At 37.2% G+C, this 23,595-nt stretch overlaps 1 protein-coding gene across 6 annotated transcripts in view; it reads left to right on the plus strand.

Annotated features, from left to right (window-relative positions):
• Positions 1-23,595, plus strand: part of LOC139120402 (exocyst complex component 6B-like) — a 47,852-nt gene that overhangs the window by 20,996 nt on the left and 3,261 nt on the right. For 2 of the 6 annotated variants that reach the window (XM_070684792.1, XM_070684795.1), the window contains exons 3-18: positions 4,781-4,919; positions 5,690-5,735; positions 6,914-7,118; positions 8,066-8,236; positions 8,669-8,821; positions 9,747-9,793; positions 9,990-10,110; positions 10,528-10,599; positions 11,164-11,367; positions 11,800-11,909; positions 12,374-12,485; positions 13,095-13,174; positions 14,040-14,274; positions 17,237-17,260; positions 22,238-22,379; positions 22,904-23,090. In XM_070684792.1, the coding sequence (XP_070540893.1) occupies positions 4,781-4,919; positions 5,690-5,735; positions 6,914-7,118; positions 8,066-8,236; positions 8,669-8,821; positions 9,747-9,793; positions 9,990-10,110; positions 10,528-10,599; positions 11,164-11,367; positions 11,800-11,909; positions 12,374-12,485; positions 13,095-13,174; positions 14,040-14,274; positions 17,237-17,260; positions 22,238-22,379; positions 22,904-23,090 (2,048 nt within the window). Of the gene's footprint in view, positions 1-4,780; positions 4,920-5,689; positions 5,736-6,913; positions 7,119-8,065; positions 8,237-8,666; positions 8,822-9,746; positions 9,794-9,989; positions 10,111-10,527; positions 10,600-11,163; positions 11,368-11,799; positions 11,910-12,373; positions 12,486-13,094; positions 13,175-14,039; positions 14,275-17,236; positions 17,261-22,237; positions 22,380-22,903; positions 23,095-23,595 lie in introns of those variants that run through there. The other 4 variants (XM_070684794.1, XM_070684797.1, XM_070684793.1 and 1 more) reach the window with 3 other exon arrangements.

A 23,595-nucleotide genomic window follows, 5' to 3' on the forward strand; every position in this document is an offset into this window, starting at 1 on the left:
TTAGTATTTTGTGGACAGGTTCACCCAGGGGTGGAAATGTGAATTTGTTGAAATAAACATGTCAAAGTCCAAAATATACAAATGAAGGGAAAAAAGGAAAAATCCTGCAAATTGCTAAAACCCTGTAACCACTGGTCAGATTTGGTTGGAACTTGGTATGCAGTCTTTATAGTGACTTAAGTTACATTTCTTCAAATTGTGGTGAAATTTTCGAAAGTTGTATTTTTCGGGCGATTTTCCTGTTTTTTGTCAAAAAATCTGAAAGCGCTAATCCATTGCCTCGAAAACTTGTATGTATGATCCTAGGGTTGGCCTTTGTCAGATTTGTTCAAATTGTGGTGAAATTTTCATATTTGTATTTTATGGCAATTTTTCCCATTTTTGGTCAAAAATCATTTTCTCCCAAAGTATTTGTTGGATTGCTGTAAAAACATGATAGTCTTGATCCTAGGGTTGTTTTCTGTCAGACGTGTAAAAGTCATTATGAGATAGAGCATTTCATATTACTGGGGTATAAGATTAATGTGGACTTGCAATGGAGTTTTCTTACTAATCAACCTGTAAAAATGCAATGTCATGTGTGTACTAGTACTTAGTATCTCTGTAAAATGGGAGGACAGTGTCATTGACACTATTTTTTTTAGATCACTTAGGTGGATTTACATCCAGTAGCATTCTCTATTCTGCAAATTTTTGCATTTGAAGAAACAAGTATTTGAAGAATGTCATGCAAATACCGGGTATACTGTATGTGGAGGTGTAAATCTGTGAAATGAGACACTACAAAAAGGAAATAATGCAATTTCAAAACAAGAAGATTGCTTGTTGACTGCTATTCAGGGACTGGCAACCCATCACAATACAAGCATTACTAGGTTTTGACACAAATAGCTCAAAAAACTTGATACAAATATCATGAAAATGATGTTTGAAAATAGTATTGAAAACACATTGCAAAATAGAAATTATTTGCATATAGCAAGAACTAAACACATCATGAAATCCAACTGATATATATACTTGGGAATGATAACATTTTCTTTCTGAATTGAGAAGAAACGTTTGAGGTAACACGAAAGTTGGCTCAAAACTAGTCAAAATTAGCTTAATCCTGTCAGAAAATAAACCAATATACATGTACCAGTACATTATTTGGCCTCAAAGAACAAAAACAAACTGTCTACCGTATATCATTTGAGGGTTGCCTTAACAGCTTATTTATCACTTTGCCTTGGACACATTCTTTAGAAAGAAGGTTGGGGGAAAATGCAAACAATTGATCAGGAGAAAATAATGCCAAAATTTTAAAGTGTGATGGTAATATCAATCCTAACCTTGCCAGACAGTATCACTACTCCATGTGTTGAGATAGTAATAAGTGGTATAATATGGTAATATCAATCCTAACCTTGCCAGACAGTATCACTACCCCATGTGTTGAGATAGTAATAAGTGGTATAATATGGTAATATCAATCCTAACCTTGCCAGACAGTATCACTACTCCATGTGTTGAGATAGTAATAAGTGGTATAATATGGTAATATCAATCCTAACCTTGCCAGACAGTATCACTACCCCATGTGTTGAGATAGTAATAAGTGGTATAATATGGTAATATCAATCCTAACCTTACCAGACAGTATCACTACCCCATGTGTTGAGATAGTAATAAGTGGTATAATATGGTAATATCAATCCTAACCTTGCCAGACAGTATCACTACCCCCATGTGTTGAGATAGTAATAAGTAGTATAATATGGTAATATCAATCCTAACCTTGCCAGACAGTATCACTACCCCATGTGTTGCGATAGTAATAAGTGGTATAATATGGTATTAAATATCAATCCTAACCTTGCCAGACATTATCACTACCCCATGTGTTGAGATAGTAATAAGTGGTATAATATGGTAATATCAATCCTAACCTTACCAGACAGTATCACTACCCATGTGTTGAGATAGTAATAAGTGGTATGATATGGTAATATCAATCCTAACCTTGCCAGACAGTATCACTACCCCATGTGTTGAGATAGTAATAAGTGGTATAATATGGTAATATCAATCCTAACCTTGCCAGACAGTATCACTACCCCATGTGTTGAGATAGTAATAAGTGGTATAATATGGTAATATCAATCCTAACCTTGCCAGACAGTTTCACTACCCCATGTGTTGAGATAATAATAAGTGGTATAATATCAGTCCGGTTATGTCCATATAGAGGATAGTAGGGAAGAGCCAATGGCGTACCGTATATGTAATGAAATTAAGGCAAGAACCAATCACGTACTGTATATGTACAAGGGTCAAAGGTTACGATGTTTCACTTCGTTCAGATCGCGATATGACCTGACAGATCCACTGATCGAGTGAGACTGTTGGCTACCTGGAAGTATCTTAGCTCCAGTCGATTGGCGACGTTCTACCGTGTTAAAAATTGTAAGATTTCTTCAGGAATAGTTTTCTGAGTTTCTTAACCCTTGACCATATTCGACAAAGAGTTATTGGACGTTTTTCGTTCTCTTTTCCAGCTTTTGGTTAACTTCTCGGCGATTGATCCGGCGTGCGTTTTTCTGAGCGAAGGGTCAATCGTACCGGGCAACGCATGGTGATCGAAAAAATCGTGCTCCATCGTGCTCCGATGACCGACTAAAACAGTTGACCTATCTTTGCAAAGCTTGAAAAATTCTCCATACTGCAGATGGCAAGGTTAAATTGAAATTTGACCAAAAATAGGCGATATTTGGCGACAAATAACTTACTGTAGATTTACAAGGGTCAAATGCCTATTTCTAGGAGCCGTACCCGGCCAGGAAATCCATCCAAATAAGTAATTTTCAATGTACTAACCACTTGTGTCGGTCACCATCTCGGCCGCACTGAACATTGTGCGTAACGTCTACATCTAAAAACTACCCAGTGCTAAAATAAAGGGCGAAATCAAGACGAAAAGTTCCAAACTCGTTGCATTGTACGAGCCAAGGTTTGCAAGGTAATTATTCATGACGTTGGCGGCGACAGGTTCGCTGATTGTTCAATCGTAATATCCTCTCTATGGACATAACCCGGACTGAATATGGTAATATCAATCCTAACCTTACCAGACAGTATCACTACCCCATGTGTTGAGATAGTAATAAGTGGTATAATATGGTAATATCAATCCTAACCTTGCCAGACAGTATCACTACCCCATGTGTTGAGATAGTAATAAGTGGTATAATATGGTAATATCAATCCTAACCTTGCCAGACAATATCACTACCCCATGTGTTGAGATAGTAATAAGTGGTATAATATGGTAATATCAATCCTAACCTTACCAGACAGTATCACTACCCCATGTGTTGAGATAGTAATAAGTGGTATGATATGGTAATATCAATCCTAACCTTGCCAGACAGTATCACTACCCCATGTGTTTAGATAGTAATGAGTGGTTTTGAACCAAATCTATTCTTATTTTCACCAATTTTTCTTGGTATGTCATCGCAGGTTTGATCAGTGAAAATCATATTTACAGTAATGAGTATGTAAGTTATGATGGGCCTTGAGATATTCATGTTTTTGTTAAAATGCAACATATGTAACAAACTTCACACTATGGTGACATATGATCTTGGTAGCTTGAGGGTTAATATCACAACCATGTTGATGTAATAATATCAATGGTAGGTGTATGGCTGGTCATTGACATTACATGCATTGCACTGTAAGAATGTTTCAACTTTCAACAACATGTGTTGATAAAGAGCCTTTCAGGGGCCAGTATTATTAAAGCTGAAATGGATGTGACTTCAAAAGTTTTATTCTACCGTATGTCTATTGGGATCGCTCAAAGTATTCTACCGTATGTCTATCGGGATGGCTCAAAGATTTCATGCATTTCAAAATATTTTCAAACTGACCCAAAAATAGTACAGAAATGTTTTCAAGAGTGAGAGGGCAGGCAAGCATGGACTACTGTACTGTGTGCGATTACATGTCATAAAACAGAATTGTGATAAGTTTGATCAACATAAATTTACATGAGTGCCAGTAACACACAGAGTTTCATTTGTACAACTTCATGAATAGCATTAGCAGTGGTAGAGGTACACTTTGTATAGTAAGGTTGACTTCCATTAACCCTTTTCCTGCCAGACAGTATCACTTTCCCATCAGCCAAGTCAGTAAAAAGCAGTATTGAGTCAAAACATGACATATTTTCACCCACTTGGCTTGGTCTGTTGTAGTATCTTTAGTCCAAAAAAATCAAGTTTACAGTATTGATGTTTTCAACAGCTTTCAAATATACAGTATTATTTTAAAATACATCATATGGAATACGTTGTGTTTCATTAATTTTAACCATCTTGACCTGGTGGTGAAATATGGACTTGGCAGGAAAAGGGTTAAAGCCAAGCATCACATTCAATTATTGTGGTTGTCTATACTCTGTCATTCCAAAGCACAAGCAAGCTGTGTTCAAATTGTAAACATTCAAAATAATCAAAATAATCATAAGAAAGTGAAGAAGTGGACAGTTTAATCAGTGTCTTTCTACAATTAGGGATGCTTGCTTGCTCAGATTGTTCAAGGGACCTTCAGTCGTAGTTAGTTTTTCAGCCATTGACTCACACCAACTTCCTTGTTATACTGGTATTTCATATGAGTGACATGTAGAAATTACATCTATACATACACACACTTTGGATATATTACTGCTGATAATTTTTTCAAAAGACATCTCTCCAAGCTCATTTGTGGCTGTCACTTTATTTATTGACAGAAACACGTGCTAACCGCAAATAGAGAACTCCAAGACTCAGGAAGAGATCTGGTCGTCAAGGCAACAGAGCTGGAGCAACACAGAATAATACAGAGAAATATTGTAGCGGCAGTAGAACATTTACAGTTATGTTTACCAGGTATGGCATCAGTTTGTAATAGCTTTGTTACTTTCCTACAAAAATTTATCGTTACTTAAGATCTTATCTCATACCCTAATTATTTTCAATAAATTATCAGCTTCTGGAATAAATCTTGCAAGGTTTTAGCTCATTATGTGTGATGCTTTGCTCTATCGTCCTATTAAATAAATAAATAAATAAATAGGTAGGTAAATAAATAATTGAGTTGTTGGAAGTGCAAAGTCTCTGGTTGTCGTAGATGTGTAAGTTTCTGTACCCAGATATCTGGTACACAAAAGTAATACACATGACAAATGTTGCAGATACCATCATTTTCTTTGTCAGTTGCATAGCAACTGAAGCACATACCAATCTGTAGGATACACCGTTGTTCTGCCAGCCCATCTATGTATACATAATATACATCTTTGCTAGCATGTCAGACAAAAGTACATGTATATTATATCCCTGCATGACAGCATGCATACAATTGTACCAACATATTCATTATTGTAGGCTTGGAAATAGTGTATTGCTGATTACTCTATGGTTGTGTTGATGATCTTAGATGGCTAGACAGATCTGTGTGTTGATCTTAGATGGCTAGACAGAAAATAATTTTTGTTCTCTGTGAAAAAAGTACAGCAGGGAGTGTTGCATGTCAACATTTTTGTACAAATTTCTCATATAATAAAGTTCAAAAATGAAGATCACTTGCGGTTGTATTATTACTGTACTTCTACCATATTCAGATGTATATTGTATACTTTTATACTTTCTTCTTCCAGTTTTAGAGATGTACACAAAGTTGAATGAGCAGATGAAAAATGAAAGGTAAGAAATTCTTAAAATGTCGTAAGACACTAAAGAATGACATAAGACTAATTTTTCATGAAATGATTTTGGCTTTGAGTACTCTTTTGACATACAAGCAACATGACAGCTGCTGATTTGATGGAAGGAATAGTACAATCCATCTAAATTTACTCTATGATGAGTTATGTTCATGTTTTATGAAATCTTATGGGCAGGAAATCTGAAAAGGGAAATCTATTGAGGCTTGATTTCCTTATTGCAGTGTCACTGGCAACGTAGTAGCAGGTGTGTACAACCACTTAGAACCAGTGTTGTCGTTCTCCATTAACCATCATATTGAGTTAAAAAGAAAAATAGATTAGAAAAACTTCAGTTGGACAGTATTGATAAAGCCATTTTGATGTTGCTCATTCTTTCAAAGTAGAAGCACAGAAGTCATGGCTTTTGATGCACTTCAATTATAACTCCAATGTTTTTTTAAGGTTTTAGAACAATGGTACAGTATGTACTAGTTTTAGTACAGCCCAGTACCATTTCTGTTGTTCTCTTGATTTTTGGATTGGATAACCTTGATGTGTCATGGAAACCCTCAGCAGTATGACTTTGACACCCCAGTAATTGCCTATGTTCTGCTCTTAAATACAGAAGCAGTGTTTCCTTTAAGGTTTTGAGTGGGTGAGCAACTTATGCTTTGGTGCCTGAAAGGCATGACGGCCACAGGGGTATCCATGTTGCATCTTCTGTATGTATGCTAATTTATAGGGTGATATAAATCCGGTCATGTAGTCACAAGGTACCCTGAATGCTCAGGCGTACCATGTTTTGGTAGCAACTGTGCCGCCAACGAGCGCTAAAACTCAAAAAGCAGAAGTAAAATTGGCACTGAGATTGCACCTTTCCCTCTGAGTTTTGATGTTTATCATTACCAAAACTAATACCAATCGAAATGACTGAAACTAAAGTTGATGACATGATATTAAACTGGGAGAACATTCAGAGGCACTGTGTAACTAGCGCACAAATAAACCTTAGCGGAAATACTGTACAGAAGTACTATTAGCACTGAATTTCCCCGATAAGTGATGCTTTAAGTTTAACTCACAATATTGCCATATATGAATGCTTTGCAGTATACATATGTAAACTAGTGTCCAATAATTTGCTATGTATGTTGATTTGCCTTTCTTTGACATCAGGTACTACCCAGCTCTCAAGACTTTGGAGCAGCTAGAACACACATACCTACCAAGGGTCAAGGAATACAGGTTTTCCCAGATAATGAGGGAGAACATTCCAAAACTTAGAGAAAACATAAAAGAAGCTTCCAAGTCAGAGTTTGTTGATTTCCTGGAAAACATCCGGAAACATTCAGACAGAATTGGGCAAGTGGCAATGCAGCAGGTATGCTGATTTCCTGTTTATGTGATACTTCCTGCTGTAACGATGAGCTCAAATATATTCCGGTATGGCTGCACTGTTCATATATTCAAATATTCTTTATAATTCACCAGCAGTCTTATAAAAAATTTCATCATCTTCATTAAATCAATTGTATTTAGTATCTCCAATTTTTATCTCATCAATGTAATATGATAATAAATGGTTAGATTGTATTGGTATCACACAAAAACCTCTCCAATTATGTCAAGACTGTTAATGTATCATCATATCGTTTGATTGTTGACTTTATTGAATGTCCCTGTTGTACTGAACAAGTTGTCGATTTCTGTATGACTGGATAAGATGCAAGAGAAATCGCCATAACTACTAGATACAGCATGACTTTTCCATGGTGTTGTATCCGGCAAAGTGGCAGATATCAATCCTAGCCAGAAAACTATCCTTGTCTTTCTCTGTCGCCCATCGGAGTCTGGCTGGGCAAACTCTGGCAACAACAATCACATCAAATTATCATCCTTTCAAAACTTGTCAGTGGAACAAGACTGATTTATCAGAGAGCCCAGTCTTCCAACCTTCATCTTAATATTGATTCATTTGAGTGTGTACGTTCATTAACAGGTGTATTTTCTCATACATGTAGCTGGTCATTAATGTTGTGGTCTACACAATGTGGCCCCTGTTTTTCTGCCCGTCAACAGTTTAAGGCCCAGCTCAGTTGGCCTAGCTAGACCCACTTTTGCTTTGCAGTACTTATGGGCCTCATTGGGCTTGGCTATTGGCCTAGTTTGGCTGAGCCTTACATGTACATGTACCTTGCAAGGGTATCGAGGGCAGGCTAGTGTGAGGCAAAGATTAGAAGTCATATGGCAAACAAGGGACTGCGACACTCTTTGATAAATTGCATTGCGTAATGAGGTAATACTGAAAGGTTCTATTTGTGTGGACAGGCACAGAAACAGAGGAATGTGGAGGAGAATTTACTGAAGGAGGGTGTCAGAGCAAGTACAGGCACAGACAGGGGAAGTCCCATCAGTCCACCTGAATCGGAGAGTCATGACTCTACTAACCCATTTGATGAGGATGCAGATGAACTCTTAGACGAAGATGATGATGAGGAGGTAAGAGTCAGCTGATATTAGTGTTTACCTGATCTTATCCATGTGGTTAAAATGATGTAGTTAAAGCATTTCCCAAATCGATATGGTCAAATAGTGCTAATGAAAGCAATTGCTTCATACCATTTTGTGATGAAGCTTTCAAGAACATAGCAATCTTTGCAGTTAATCTATACACTGGAAACAGTACTGTATGTTCATTTCCAAAGGGGGAATACAAAGAAAGTCAGTTTAAAACCTGCTTCTGTGAATTTCTGTGGTGTACACATGAATTCATCATTCTTCCTGGTCAACACTTCAAAGGTGTCTTTCAGATGGCATGACATTAAAACAGCATGCCAGATTATTATTTGTTGTTTACATGTACAAGTAATAAAAATTCACTTCTACCCCGCTGTAACTAAACAAAAAGCTGATGTTTTTTGAACCCCACAGGAAATCAGTGCCCAGGACATGGTAGACTTTGCACCAGTTTACAGGTGTTTACACATCTACTCAGTGTTGGGATCAAGGGAGCAGTTTGAAACATATTACAGATCACAGAGAAAGAAACAGGCCAGACTTGCCTCACAGCCTCCAAATAACATGGTAAATCATCTCTTTCTTGTATAACTATTGTCTGTATGTATGTTTGCCTCTATATTAACTCCTTGCCTACTGTGAATGCTGGAAATTTCTGGTGCTATCATAAATTCCTACATGCCTCAAGCGCCTGAAAATACAGGCAAGATCCTGTACACGTTCACAGTATGTTTGGTACAGCAATTTTACTATACTGTAGTACCGTAGTCATGGTGTTTACAAATGTGTGTACTTTCTCAGCGTACACGTTCACAGTATGTTTTACTATACTGTAGTACCGTAGTCATGGTGTTTACAAATGTGTGTACTTTCTCAGCACATTAAAGTATTGTCCAGTCTTGCAATCCTATGTTACCATGGTCAACTTCAAGATCAAATAATGTCAACACAAATAAGTTTCTAGTCATACAGTACATGTAGTATTCTGTTGAAGTGTAATTGAAGTGTAATTGCCTCATGTATTAACAGAAGTATTTGTCAGCCTTGTGTTTACCGTATGTAGACTACCTGCCCATTGATAAGGGTTTAAATTAAAGCCATATTTGGTAGCCATCAAAATTGCTGTTGTGTAATTGTTTATAGAAGTTGCTGAGAAATTCATTAGATGAGGCACATGCCTAAAGTCATGGATGACACGTGCAGCTGCTTGAAAGGAATGTCTTATTAGTGCGCCCTCTAACCATTGATATTCTATAACTCACTGAGTCAAATTTCTCATCCCTATTTGCAATATGTACAATTCTTGGGAGTCAAAAGAGAACTTTTTTGAGTTAGTGATGTGCTTCACCTTAAGGGGCTTGGTGGCCCGTATTTCTGAAAAACTCAAAGTGCAGAGTCATATGATTAAGATAGGATGCATTTCCTAGGTGCTATTTTCCACCATTTCTCATTCATACCTTTTATTGAATGTTTCTCAATGCTTTCTTTACAGTATGAATCATTAAATGGCTATGTCAAGTATTTCCACCAAATTTTAGGGTAAGTATCTTTTTAATCAAAACTCATTGATTGTACATTCTTTGTGTTCATTTTGAACAAGACAGCTGTCATATTCATCTTCATTCCTTCACCAAGTCTTTCCAGAGCTCATAAGTTAAGCAACTTTCAACATCACGTTTATAGAATTTACATCATTAGAAAACCTTTTGCAACTGCTTCTTACTGTTTGTTGTAGGTTTTTTGTGGTTGAAGACCATATTCTAAGCACAACGCAGGGTTTGGTAACAAGGGAATACTTGAATGAACTCTGGGAAATGGCACTGCATAAGATAGTTGCCATACTCCGTACTCACTCGGTAAGTTCACATGACACAGTCACTACCTATTTGCTACACCCATGTCACTACAAGACCTTATTTTGAGTTGTATGGTCTTGTGAATTTAGAATATTACAAAATATGTAGTTTACAATTTCCTTGTAAACAGTGATGCTTTCTATGTATTATAACCCTGCATATCAATACCTTATGAAACAGTTTAACATAGATACAATATCTCTACCCAGAATAGCTCAATACCTGAAAAGCTTGAATTCAGATTATTGTAATTTCTACTAACATTTTCCTGTGATGATGTTACTTCTGCATATTGGTCATATGGAAAATAAAAGAGTCTAGTTTTCAGGAAGACCTCTGTACTTCTGTTGGTTAATAGTGAGAACACTTTTAGAAATTCTTCTGTTTACAAATGGTTTGTTGTCTTTTTTTCTACAGGCCTATTGTACTGATGCAACTCTTCTCCTTCAAATCAAAAATCAAATTGTGCTGTTTAGTCACACCATTACGGTAAGTAGAGTATAGCAGTTCTCTGTCTGTTTTGTTAACTGGTATTGATTCAGCTTATCAAAAGACCTGCTAGGCAGAGGGAAATGTGACCAGTTACTTTACTGTTTGTATTCAGATCTTAAGTTTGTCTAGACATTGTCCATTAAACACTCCAACCCCATTAGACATGTGCAACGTGTAGTACTCCACTTAAAACACCTGGTTCTATCAAAGTCTTCACAGTGGATTTGCAAGGCTTTGCCTTTGCTGCTTCTACCAGGCCTGTATAGACAGGGCAAATCCTAGCAGCATTGAAAGAGATTTGGTCATATGAATGCATTGTGGTGTAGGAGTGAACGATAGAATTGGTGGTAATGTTCGTGTTTTGAACACATTTTGACAAAGTCAACCAAACAAAAATCTCTTTATGGCACTTTATCATTTGGATATATTAGTCTTGTCATTTGCATATGACAACTATTGCCACGCTAACTGCTAGTATGTCATACCTATAAGTAGACTTGAACTTTTGTTTCAATTGTGGATAACCGTGCTTCATAATTCTGACATTATATTCATCATCAGACCTATGGTTTCCATGCATCCAAGCTGTTAGAGCTTCTTGTGGAACTCAAGGACCAGTACAATGAAATACTGATGAAACAGTGGGTGCAGGTATTCCGGGATATCTTTGACGAGGATAACTACACATCCATGTACGTTGAGACGGATGAGGAGTACTGCAGAGTGACTGACCAGTTTCCATATCATGATGGAGAACTTGAAAAGGTTAGAATTGCAGTGGACATTTTAGCCTTGTGTATTGCAGTAGATACTTTTGACATGTATGTCAATTCATATTCATCCCCTCTGTATTGTATAGGACCCAACGGTGTAGTTCAGGTAGTTTGCGCTTTGAAAATGAAAGACTTACACTTTTGTGTAAACTTTCCTCAAGCAAACTTTCAACCATTCTCTTCAAATATAAAGAATGAAAATTGGGAACACTAGGCAAATTTTGGTACCAGAGGCACAAATTACCCAATATTTACAGATATTTGAAATTCAAAGTGGCCGCCATTCCTGCGTTATCTGTATTGGGTTAAAAGTTGTGTAAGAGTTATCATTATCAATGATATTGCTAGCATGTATGTTAGGTGTGTGTTTGCTGAGTAGGAATATGGTGGTCTAACTCTCAACGTTTGTGTTTTTTGTGCACAGCAATCATATCCCAAAAGGCTGCCATTTTCAGAGTTTGTCCCAAGGACCTACCATCAAATCAAGGAGTTCATCTATGCATGCTTGAAATTTTCAGAAGATCTCAATCTAAGGTGAGAATTACATCATGTGCAAATAAATCAAATATTAAGTGATGCAGGCCTGTCATAAAAATATTCCAATTAGTATTGGTGTCTCTGACAAGACCGACATTATTATAGAGTTAGCATTGTCTTTTTATGTGACATTTTTAAAACACTTTGATTGTGTACTAGTAATACTGGATGCTTTCAGTATGCCCTTAAAGGTATACAGTCACCTGTAATCTAAATATGCCCATATATGGTCAAAGGGACGTTCCTTGGTATTCAAAATGCCCATGTGAAGGCGCCGTTTTTAAAAAAGCGGCCACCCGCTTAAAATCTGTGATTGGTTAGACTTTCTCTTTCTGTGGTAACTGTGGCAAAATTGGAACAGGTGACAGTATACCTTTAAATCCAACATGTCATGACTCACTCTGATTGTGCAACATTGAGACCAGAGCTGTTCTAACTAGGTGTTGATTCTGAATTTACAGTCATACAGAAGTGGACGATATGGTCAGAAAGTCGGCTAATCTTCTCTTGTCACGGACTCTGAGTGGCTGCCTTTCAGCTCTCATCAAGAAAGCACACCTAGGACTAGCTGAGGCGAGTTCTATTTCTATCCTTTTGTGACCAATTTACACTTTCCAAACCTTCTAACCATCAAAACAAGCCCACCTCTTAAAGGGAGGGTGTCATCGGAACTGTGCCTGTACGACTTTGTTGTTTACAAACAATGTATTTTGTACACCACTATAGTGTATCTACATGCATCAAGTCAACATAGCTGCAACATTTAAATTTTATGATATATATGTTTGAACTTTCATCCAACATACCTTGGATACAGTGTTCACATTAGTCATATGGGTTCCCTACGACCTTTGATCATAGTTCTAATGACCCCTTCATGTAACCTATTGACCCAAGTGTCCTGTAAACAAATCCAACATCACTATTGGTAGAACTGGATTTGGGCCAAACCATGGTGGTGAAAGTGTAAGGTCAGACCGTCAGTCCTGATAGTGTTCAGCATCATGTAATATTTTCACCAATATAGATATGTTTGATGTAGATATCAATAGTGAATGAAAATATTGTTGTATTGAAAATAGTATTATAAAAAAGAGCACTTCTTGCAGACATGACAGTAGAGGGCAAAGCATCATCAAAAATTAGACCAAGGGAATGAACAGTAATCTTTTTCATTTACAGCTCATTCAAATCACGATAAACACCACCCATCTAGAGAAATCTTGTGTCTTTCTAGAAGAATTCATATCCAACATAACTGGGTAAGTGTAGTTACGTTTAAAGTTGTATGTGACTGACAGTAAATCAAAGGGAGAATTTAAGCTTCCTTGTGTCAGTTTTTTGAAGTTTTGGTGAAAACTCCTACTCTGGAATAAAAAGACCACATGGTGTTCTATAGACTCAGTACCTCCTGAGAGATCACATGATGGCGGTATAAACAAACCCACTTGTACAAACGTGTATGGAATTGTACACATTTTTATGTGTGTTTGTACCCATGGTCCATTTGAATTCAAGGTTTAACCCACTGAAGCAAATGTTTCTACATGTCTTTAACACTTGTTTCTTTCAGGAGTTCCAAATATGTTTTCAGTTGTTTGTTACGGTCTCGTTACAATGTTATGCGTGAAAATTGTTTTCTAGTAGTCTACCGGTAGTCTACATTGTCAGGACCGGTCATGAGCCTGTATTGTACCGCATGCACACTTTTGAATGTCATCATTGGCGTAGATTTCTCTTGCATTATCATAAAATTTTACTCTGAGTGTTGCAGAAATTGTTAAACGATGCCAATCTTGTCTTTGGGATGTGAATACAACAAAGTGATACATGGCAGACGCCATTTAAAGCTTGCAGTGATAAAACTTTCAAAAATACCTGATATTACCATATAAATGTATGTACGTACAACACCTTCTATTCTACAGTAGACACCTTGTGCCTCACACTCAGTATGTGTGCCTTTTTCTTACCTGTCTGTTATCCAAGATTTTCAACTAAACAATTATAAATGACTTTGCAGGGTTATTACAGGTGATTTCTCTGGACTTCGCTGACACAGTGTCTTGTGTCAGTGAAATCATCTGTATCTGCCTTTACTGACAATGTGCTGCTTCATTCTTTCAGTGCTCCAGCAGACAGCAAACACGCCACCAGTCTCCAAGGTGTGACCATTTTCAAGGATGCACGGAACGAAGCAGAGCAGCAGATTTACAGGTCACTGAACGCCAAGATGGACGACTTCCTTGATCTTGCGTCATACAACTGGAAGCTGGAAGAGTCTAAGGGCCATTCTAGTGGCTATCTCATGGACCTCATTGCTTTCCTAGAAAGTAATTTTATCGCCTTCAATCATCTTCCTGTAAGTTGAATTTTTTTTAGAAACATGGTAATGATTCACTACTTAATTAGAGTCACAGCAGATGATGTAAAGAAATTTTGTGTAACTACCTGATTTTTGTTTTGGCAAAGGTGTGTTTAAAACCACTTTAATTTCTGGTTTGTAAGTCATTGAGACTGCTTAGCAGATATGCAGATTTGTATCTGTATGTTTGTCAACCCACCAATGTGACTTAATTTATTCATATATAATGGTCTTATACATTTGACTGCATACCCTAGGGGGGTGGGGTAGTCAATTTAAGATTTTTGGTTTGCCTCAAAAGTTCAAATTGAACATCTTACTTTCATGCTGTTAGAAAGTTTGTAGAAATTACTTTACAGAAAATTGTTTATCAGTGCAAGATTGTTTAAATCTGGTGAAGCATAAAATCTTGAAAAGTATGAAATGTAAAAAAATTAAATTTAGTACTAATTCTTTTCATCCATGTGGTGCTACATATTTGGATGGAAATGTTTCAATGTAAATATTACTGATATATATGCACAATGAGTTGCTTGCACTGTTCCTCTAAGGATTGTCAGGGAAATCCAAATTAGGTATACAAACTGGCCAAGTCGCACCAAAAGCGGTCTTCTTTATTTTGTGTTTGTATGCGAATATGCACAGTTTGACAGTAATTTTGTGACATTGGACAGACATACACATAGTTTTCAACACGTAACATGTCATTTGAAGGACAGTAGCCATAACTTTTGATAATTTTTTTGGTGATTTACAGCAACCTGATATCACTGTTCTTTTCATTGCTGCAATATAATTTGCACATGTACTCAAGGATTGTATGCAATCAGCAAGTTTGACATATTTTCAATGATATGTTGAAGTGAATTATAGGCACTTCATTCCACAACTCAATAGGAAAATCAAGTGATGTTTGTACTATTTTAGGAGTTGAAGACTGAATATTTCCACATTGATCATGATGTAGGGAGTTGCATTGGAAATTAGACTTCATTTACTGAATGTGTAAAGAAATAATTATCAAAACTTATCGCCTTTGTCCTTGAAATGTTAGTGCACTTACAATGCTGACTTATTCTACACTGATTGGCTGTAGTATTGTTTTAAGTCAAAAACTCATACTTTGTTTTGGTTTATTAGATTGAAAATCCACACACATGTAGGTGCAAGATCCTTCACATTGATTAAGGTAGAATGCGCCTTGGGGACAGATATTGAGACTCTCAAATTTTTATAATACGCTGTTGGGCCACTTTTTTGACTCATTTTGAATCTCATGGAGTAACTAACATCAAAAATGTAATTTTTCTCCATAGAGTTAACAGACAAATGGGGTCTCTTTGCCTGTCAAATTTTGGTAAATTTAACCTAATTTGTTTCTCTGGTACCAAAATTTGCAAGGTGACTGCTGATATTTCTTCTTGATTTTGAAAGATGATGGTTTAAAGTTTTCTGAGGAAAGTCTCATTTCAAGGCGCATATTACCTTTACATGTATAAGTAGAGATATACATATAGATCTTGTGGCATACATGCTCCCTGCAAGCTGACTAAAGGCCCACATGCTAAATCACATACATGCAATTTTCCATATTTTGTCGATGATGATTTGATGTCATCTCAATGAACAAAAACTAAAGAAAGAAAGAAAGAAGATGAAATATTCCCTGTAGGCTGCAGAAGTGTCTTGCTGTTGCATGATTAGGCCCACCCATTAGGATCACTTTGTTCAAACTTTAGAGTATGCCAAATGTGTTTTCTGGAGTCTGGACTTTGTGTCAAGCCTGTGATATTTAGAAGTTCAAAATTTCCATCTGTAGTATATTAATTTCAATCTGCTAACCTAATCTAGTACATGGATCATGTGTGATCAGCCATGACTGCACACAAGTTCTTAATGAAAGCTCAAAAGTTTTGTCTGTTGTGAGATAAGCATTTCTCAGGCTGTGAGAATCTTGGACGGGATGACGTCTTCAAATGATTTTCCTTTACATTTGCAGTTTATGCATGCATATGCTTCACTACCTTGTCAGTCTGTCTGTGTTTTGTGTGTGCCTTCTGCAATTTAAAGAGACGTAATTCTCAAATCAAACATGTTGGTTTTGAATGATGCATGAGGTTTTGGCAACTGTATGTGCATGGAGATAGCCGATGAATGGTGCTGCCAAAACTATATAAATGTCTATTGTCGATGCATGGGACATGTACGTATATTGGCAACAAACAGTGCATTTCACAGTATACATTCATGCCATATGGGTGTGAGATCACATCTTTCTTTCAAATCCTCACAAACATCCACACACTGTACATGTGTTCACACATACCCCCCCACACCACACATATATATACACTTAGATATACACAAATATGTACATACACCTGATCTTGCATTTATTTTCACCTTTAGCTGCCCCAGGTTTCCTTAGGATACAGTACATATAATCATAAGTGAAACATAAGTTCAACTGCTAGGCCTATGAATTTGGCAGTAATGCCAGAAATGGAATGGTAATTCATTTGCCTTCATCTGTCAAGTGCAATGTCACTGGACGAATATGACCTATGCCTCGCAAGTATTACTCTGAGTTTCAACAGACACCAAGATTTTTTTAATGGCAATCACCTGGTCAGACTATGTGTTTCTTATATGGTTATTCGATTTACATCATTTCAACCATTCATGTCTTGCAAGCTAGGCATTGCAATGACGTCACACATAGTGACTGTGTTTTCTTGACTGTTTATACATAAAAAGTATAGAGCAGAACAGCATCTTGAAACAAAACTGTCTAGTTTCATACCTAAAAGTAAAGACAGACATTGATAGGACAAGCTTATACAGCTGTCAGTATCAGTATTCACACGTGTACAACAGGGTTCTATTTTTATGTTTAAGTTATTTTGTATTTTATTTTTGTTTTTTGAAGTCCTGTTTATTTTTCACCTAATTTTTTCAGGGTTTCACAGAGCTTGATTTCAGCGTAAGTAAACACTAAAAAGAAGAAGCCAGTTCTTGTAGCTTTGCCATTACATGCATACGTGAGGTCCCTGTTTTACAAAAACACAGTAACTTTCGTTATCTTATCTTCTTTCATTGTCGTCATCATCATTTCATCATAGTGCATGTGTATTAAAGCACCTTCCCTTTGAGCAAAGCTTAACATATTAGCGGGGTATTTATCTCCATGTGCTCAGAAATTTTATTCAAAGATACATATTATGGTTGCTAGAAAGAGCACACACTATTGTTTGGCCATTATGGCATACGGGGAAATAGGTTCTGGTTTACAGTGCTGCAGTTAGATCATAGACCTCAAGAAAAACATTTTTCTCAAGGGTCTGTGATTAAAGGTGTGACTGATTTCCAGTATATTGGTGTTAGAAAAATTAATTATCTGTATTTATGTACAATTCATTACAAAACTTTTGAGCACATGGTGAAATCTGCCCTCTGATCTGTTGATGTTTTTAAAGCTATAATGTCTCCATTTGTGTGAATGTTCCTCTAGGACACTAAGATCAATGTGCAGGGCCTAGGACTACATTCATAATCCGTAGGAACTATTGTCAAGCTTGTGACCTAATTTATTGGCAGTTGCATGCCATTAAGCTCACAATTGTTAAAGTAGTATGTGCCTCAAAATTGAAAGACTTAACTTTGGTTTAACTTTTCTCAATGAAACTTTCAACCACTCCCTTGACAAATCAAGAACAGAAATCAGAGGGTTATTATGCAAATGTTGATACTCAATATTTACCAATATTTGAAATTCAAAATGGCTGCCACACCTGTGTTAACTCTGTGGGGAATTTTTTTGTTTTCACAAAACTAGGACGATGAAAACTTGGCTTGCTCCAAGAGCTTAAAATTAGCCCCCAGAAGTGGTAGACTAGAAAAGACGTGTAAAAATTTGAGTCCGAATATCTGTCCTTGAGGTGCATTCTACCTTAACCGTGAGACTTTATTCCCAAATGAATGTAAATATCAAGACATTCTATGAATTACAAATGGAGTTGTTTTCCATACTCTTTGCACTTAGATTCCACAATGTTCATCCCCGCACTTTGGGACATTATAGCTTTAAGGTTCAAAGAACAGCACTGATCTGCATGTATTAGCAATACTCTGTGACATGTCTTTTTAACCAAGGGTATACTGGTTGTAAAACCAAATCATAGGTTCTCACACCCCTCCATTCTGAGAGAAAGTGGAATAATCCAGCTGCAGCTACATTTGCAGAACAGGGAAGTGAGATCATTCCAACTTTCCTCTGACGATGAGGGGCTTGTTCATAATTTGTGTTTTTCCCCGTCTAATGTGATATTTGTGTAGGGACTCTCACAGCATGCTATTGGCAAACTACATACTAACAAATCAGAGTTTACTCAAATGTCGATCAAATTAACTCATTTAATCTCAGGGGAATTTTTTTGTCTGTTTAAAATAATCTGTGTCGTCATATCAAAATTTTAACAAGCTATCCAATGAAGTCTTTTCTGTCTTGTTGACACCGTGCAGATTATGAAAGAGTGTCTCTCACAAGTCACCATGAATAAGCTTATCAGGAGAGCATATTGAACAAGAGGCATGAATTTGCAATTGTATGCTTAACAGATACCTCAGGGTTCATATTTTACTATGCTTATGCAATCTGTGGTCACAGAAAGTTGCAGGTTTTTAAGCCACTTAGATGACTTGTTTGTCAGCAGGCTGGTTTTGTTTTGTTGCAAGTTTGACACAAATAACTGCTATGCAGTTTGATATGAAAGATTGACAGAATGAAGCAAGCCTTGCAGTTGGATGCACATGTACAGTACAACTCCATCCATGCATGCTGGAAAACTGTCAAGTGTCATGTATCACATGCACAATAAATTTGTAGATTTGGCACCAGGGAACAGATTTGTACCAGTAGGGCTGTACAGTAGGCCTCTAACTAGATGTCATTTCCACATCCCATCCCTGCAGACTACAACTTTACTCAGTGAAAAATACTATCATCCATAGGAAGAGCTAACTTTACCAGTATTTGTTGCGCAAAATTAGGAATAATCAACACAACAATGGAATAGAAATTTTAAAGACAGCCTGTCACTACTTTTGTAGTAACATGTTCAGCATCTTCAGTGTTTCCGTTAGTTTTTTTCTACTTGCGTACGATGTACGCATAGGCTCTGGAAAATTGCGTACAAAGTAAAAAAAGTCGCGTACGGTGACCACTGACCTCAAGAAGTACCGCTAATACACAAAGGCTGCCGCTTGTATCAGTGGTGACGTCATCGTTCCCTAAATAGACGTCAAACAAATCTATTTTCTCCGCTGTTTCTGCCGTCTAAACTCTTGCATCGCACTTTGGAAGTCAAACTCTCCGATCTCTGGCCCTTGCAGTGTTATCATCATGATGTCATCGATGACGTTCTCATTTAGTCGACTTCGTTTTGATGTTTTTATCCGTCAGTTTTTGGCGTGTCCAAATCGGTAACTGTTGTGCTGGAAACCGAGGCATGCGGTGTTGAAATTCCAACGTCTTCGGTAGCGTTATTAGGTTCATTATTATCACCCGGCTCCGTGTCACGAACATCGTCGTTAACGCGTGGTTCTGTGGTCTTTGTTGTCTTCCACAGAGAATCGAGTGTCTTTTGACGTTTCGACATATTTATTTACGTCTAGCCCGGTCCGTGGATAGAGGATCAACAGTCAAATAGCAAATAACACGTGCGTGGAGAAGCGACTCGAAATGATTGTGCAAGCCCGTGGGAAAGAAAAAAACATCGTGTGATGATAAAAGTTTATTTGTATCTAAGTTAATTAGGCACGTCTTGTCATTGGTCGAAAGTCAATGTGCGTGGAAATGATTGACAGCTACAGTATTGATTTGTAGATAGGAGAAACGTTGTTTAGTCTTTAACGCTGGTATGTGAACATCAACGAACGTCACGGTGACCTGAAACTCGCTAGGGACGTCTTTGGTACGCGTTCACTCCGTGCTATTTATAGTTTTCAACAGGTCGATGCCATTGTCGATGCCCCACTTACTTGCGTGTGCTGAGAACCTTCGAACACATACGCGAACAATTTGATTTTCAGTCGAGAGCCAGAAATTTGCGTACATCCGTACGCAAGCGATTTTTATTTTGCGTACAGAGCCATAAATATGCGTACAGTACGCAAGTTTGTACGCTAACGGAAACACTGTCAGCATCTTCACTTTGTCTACAAACCAAAGTTGTGTTTATAATGCACAGTTGCCCTATGTGTTCAGACTCCCAGATGCTTTCAAATAACATGTCAGATATGTGAAATATTTAAATGAGTTATGACAGTTGTACCTCTCATCAGTTGAGCCTCCATTGCCTCTCGGTCAGTTTACCCTCGTATTGCAGTGTTGTAAATCGACGTTGTTAGTTTCAATAGTTGTCCAAGCCATACTTTATAGAAAGCTAATGTATTAGTATATGGATGATACACCAAAGCACACTGAAGTTTCCAAATTATTTATCTATGTGTCTTGTCATTTCTGGCTGTATTAGCAATAGGCAAAGGAAAAAATTCATCAAATTTAAAGTCTGTCATTCATTGTTCATAGACATTGTAATCCGAACCAAGCAATGGTGGCAAATACAGTTTATTCCTGTTGTCACAGAGTTAGTTTAATTCGTAAGACATCAGTGTTAAATTATAGAGAGTTAGGAACTGCTTTTTTCCTCCCTACTTGCCGACAAGAGACGCAAGGAATGAAAATATTTTTAAAAAGTTTGATGGCTTGAGACTTTTTTATTCCAAAAAGGATGTATTCCGCAGTGAACTTCTTCATGTATTTTACCCGTAAATTTGTCATCATAAAGTAACTTGCACATACCGTAAATAACTGGGGTGGCAAAGTGTCATGTATAGAATACGTTTTGCTAAAAATCTCAATTGTAATAACAAATAATCTGTTAGACGATGCTGTAAACACATATTACCATGGTCAGTAAATGTAATTGGTGAATCACACCTTTTTGAATTAATATCACTTATCTGTAACACAAACTGAGAAATCTACCCCAAATAATTTTTCAAATTATTGAAAACATCGTCATTTCATTTGGAGTGTTTATCCCCCAAAATAGATAGTGTGACATCTTAAATATTGCAAATGGACACCATCTGTTACGTGCATGTAGAATGTTACCGGTACAAAAGCAGAAGGTAAACTTTGAGAAATTCATCCTCAGAATCGACATTTATAATAGAGGAAACGGTTGTGAATATAAGTGATTACAGAGTTGTTTCAGATGAAATTTGGTGCACCTTTGATTGTCTGACCCTGAATTATAGTTCTAGTCACACACTGGCACAGTGTTTAACAAAAGCAAATTTGTAGATATTTTGAATGAAGGACAGTATTGATCATAATTTTTAAATGCTGAATATGCCAGTAAATCTGGATGTATTACAGGTTAGTATTTGTGATTTGTTTCCGATTTCATATCAGTTACAAGGATAATATGTGATATTCCTGTGTTAGAGCCTTCTTTAAACCAGGATGGATCAGCACACACGTATACACTGAGATGTTACAGCAGGCATTTGCCCTGAAATGCCAATGTGTCAATTGCTAATACACATTCATTTCCTAAGAATAGCATTTACAGCGTTTTGAGTGAGCAAAGATTTCAACGTTTTGGCTTGCAAATGTGACATTGCAGCTGTTTTGAAGGACTGCAGCGTACCCTCCCCCTTTATTTTTGCATCAGTTGATCCAAATGGCCATAACCCTGCCATCCCCAAACAAGCAACCAGTAAAATTCTAGTATAACAGTTCCCTCATAACAGATCAGAACCTTGTTTTACCCCTATATCAACTAACCCATTCATAGGTTAATAAAGGACTTTTTTGTTAGCCGGGAGTGAAAAAGTGATGACTTTCTTTCTTGGAAAGATAATTTTTGTTTTTCTGTCTTGTGTCTCCTAGGGTAAAGTTGCACAGACTGCATGTATGGCTGCCTGTAAGCACTTGGCTCATTCACTTATGCAGTTTCTTATGGATCCAGAGGTGAAGTTTGTCTCCATGGGTGCCCTACAGCAGTTTAATTTGGATGTCATACAGTGTGAACGTAAGTCAGCAACACAGATCTGTGTAATACATGTGATATGATATGCCCATGTGTTTATCCTCTTTCTACCAGCCTCCATAGACAAACCATAGAAATAAATACAACTTGGGAGAAAGAGGATTACTTTGCAAAAGTTTCCCATCACCAGTGTACCTGCTGTGTTTTTGAAGCAAGCAATTCTTGCCTGGTCTGTAATAATGTCACGTTTGCATATGCCATTAGGCATATTACCCATACATGTAGTGTATATAAGTTTTTGACTGATCATCTTCGGGTTGTCCATATGACAGTCTTCTCATAAAGGGTGCAGACACAGCTTCAACTAGGGTGTCATAATTCCCCTTCTTCTGTTTGTCTACAGAGAAACTCCATTCAAATTTTCATCTGAAACCATGTTATTTTACCCAATAGCACCTCAGTATTTTGCTGTATCCTTAAAGTGAAAAGTCAGTAAATACCTGATTTGTAGGATTATATGGTGAAGTAAGTATTTTCATTGCAGTTTTTCTTTCCCTTCGATGTAGAATTTGCAAACTCAGACCCGGTGCCAGGGTTCCGCGATGGTGCATTACAGATGACTTTTCTTGAACTTAGGCAGCTCCTTGACCTCTTCATGACCTGGGATTGGTCGTCTTACTTCGCTGATCATGGACAGCCAAACAGCAAATACCTTCGTGTTAGTCCTCAGAGGGCTCTAACCCTCCTTGAGAAGTGAGTACAAAGAGCAGATACTTTTGAGGAGGGGAGAGATGTGGGGGGTGATGACAAATCAATCTGGATGGATGAAAAGATCATTTCTAGGTATCTGTACACCATTGAAACACCGTGTGATCAGATGAACCTTGTATCATGTGCACTGTATTTTATGTGTACATTTTCAACCTTTTTCAACTCTTCTATTAAAGGCCCATGAGCTGCAACTCTGTGAAATTTGTCCAACTGCAAGATACCCTCCAATTTTCTCAGATATTATTATAGTCTAGAAATTGAACAATATAGTCGTTAACTGTGCCTCAACAACATTTGCTTGTAGCAGAATAGGCAAGAAATGGAACAGATTCTTGTTCATTTCAAATTTCTGGCTATTTTCTAAATCTTGCCATATTGCGTGAAAAAACACACTCACTAATTAAAACAATGAGGGTTGGCTAAACCTTGATGGTGAAATGGTGAAATGAAAATGGTATACCCTTCTACATTATGGTTTGGACCAATC

The sequence above is a fragment of the Ptychodera flava genome, chromosome 20, assembly GCF_041260155.1.
Source record: "Ptychodera flava strain L36383 chromosome 20, AS_Pfla_20210202, whole genome shotgun sequence".
NCBI lineage: Eukaryota > Metazoa > Hemichordata > Enteropneusta > Ptychoderidae > Ptychodera > Ptychodera flava.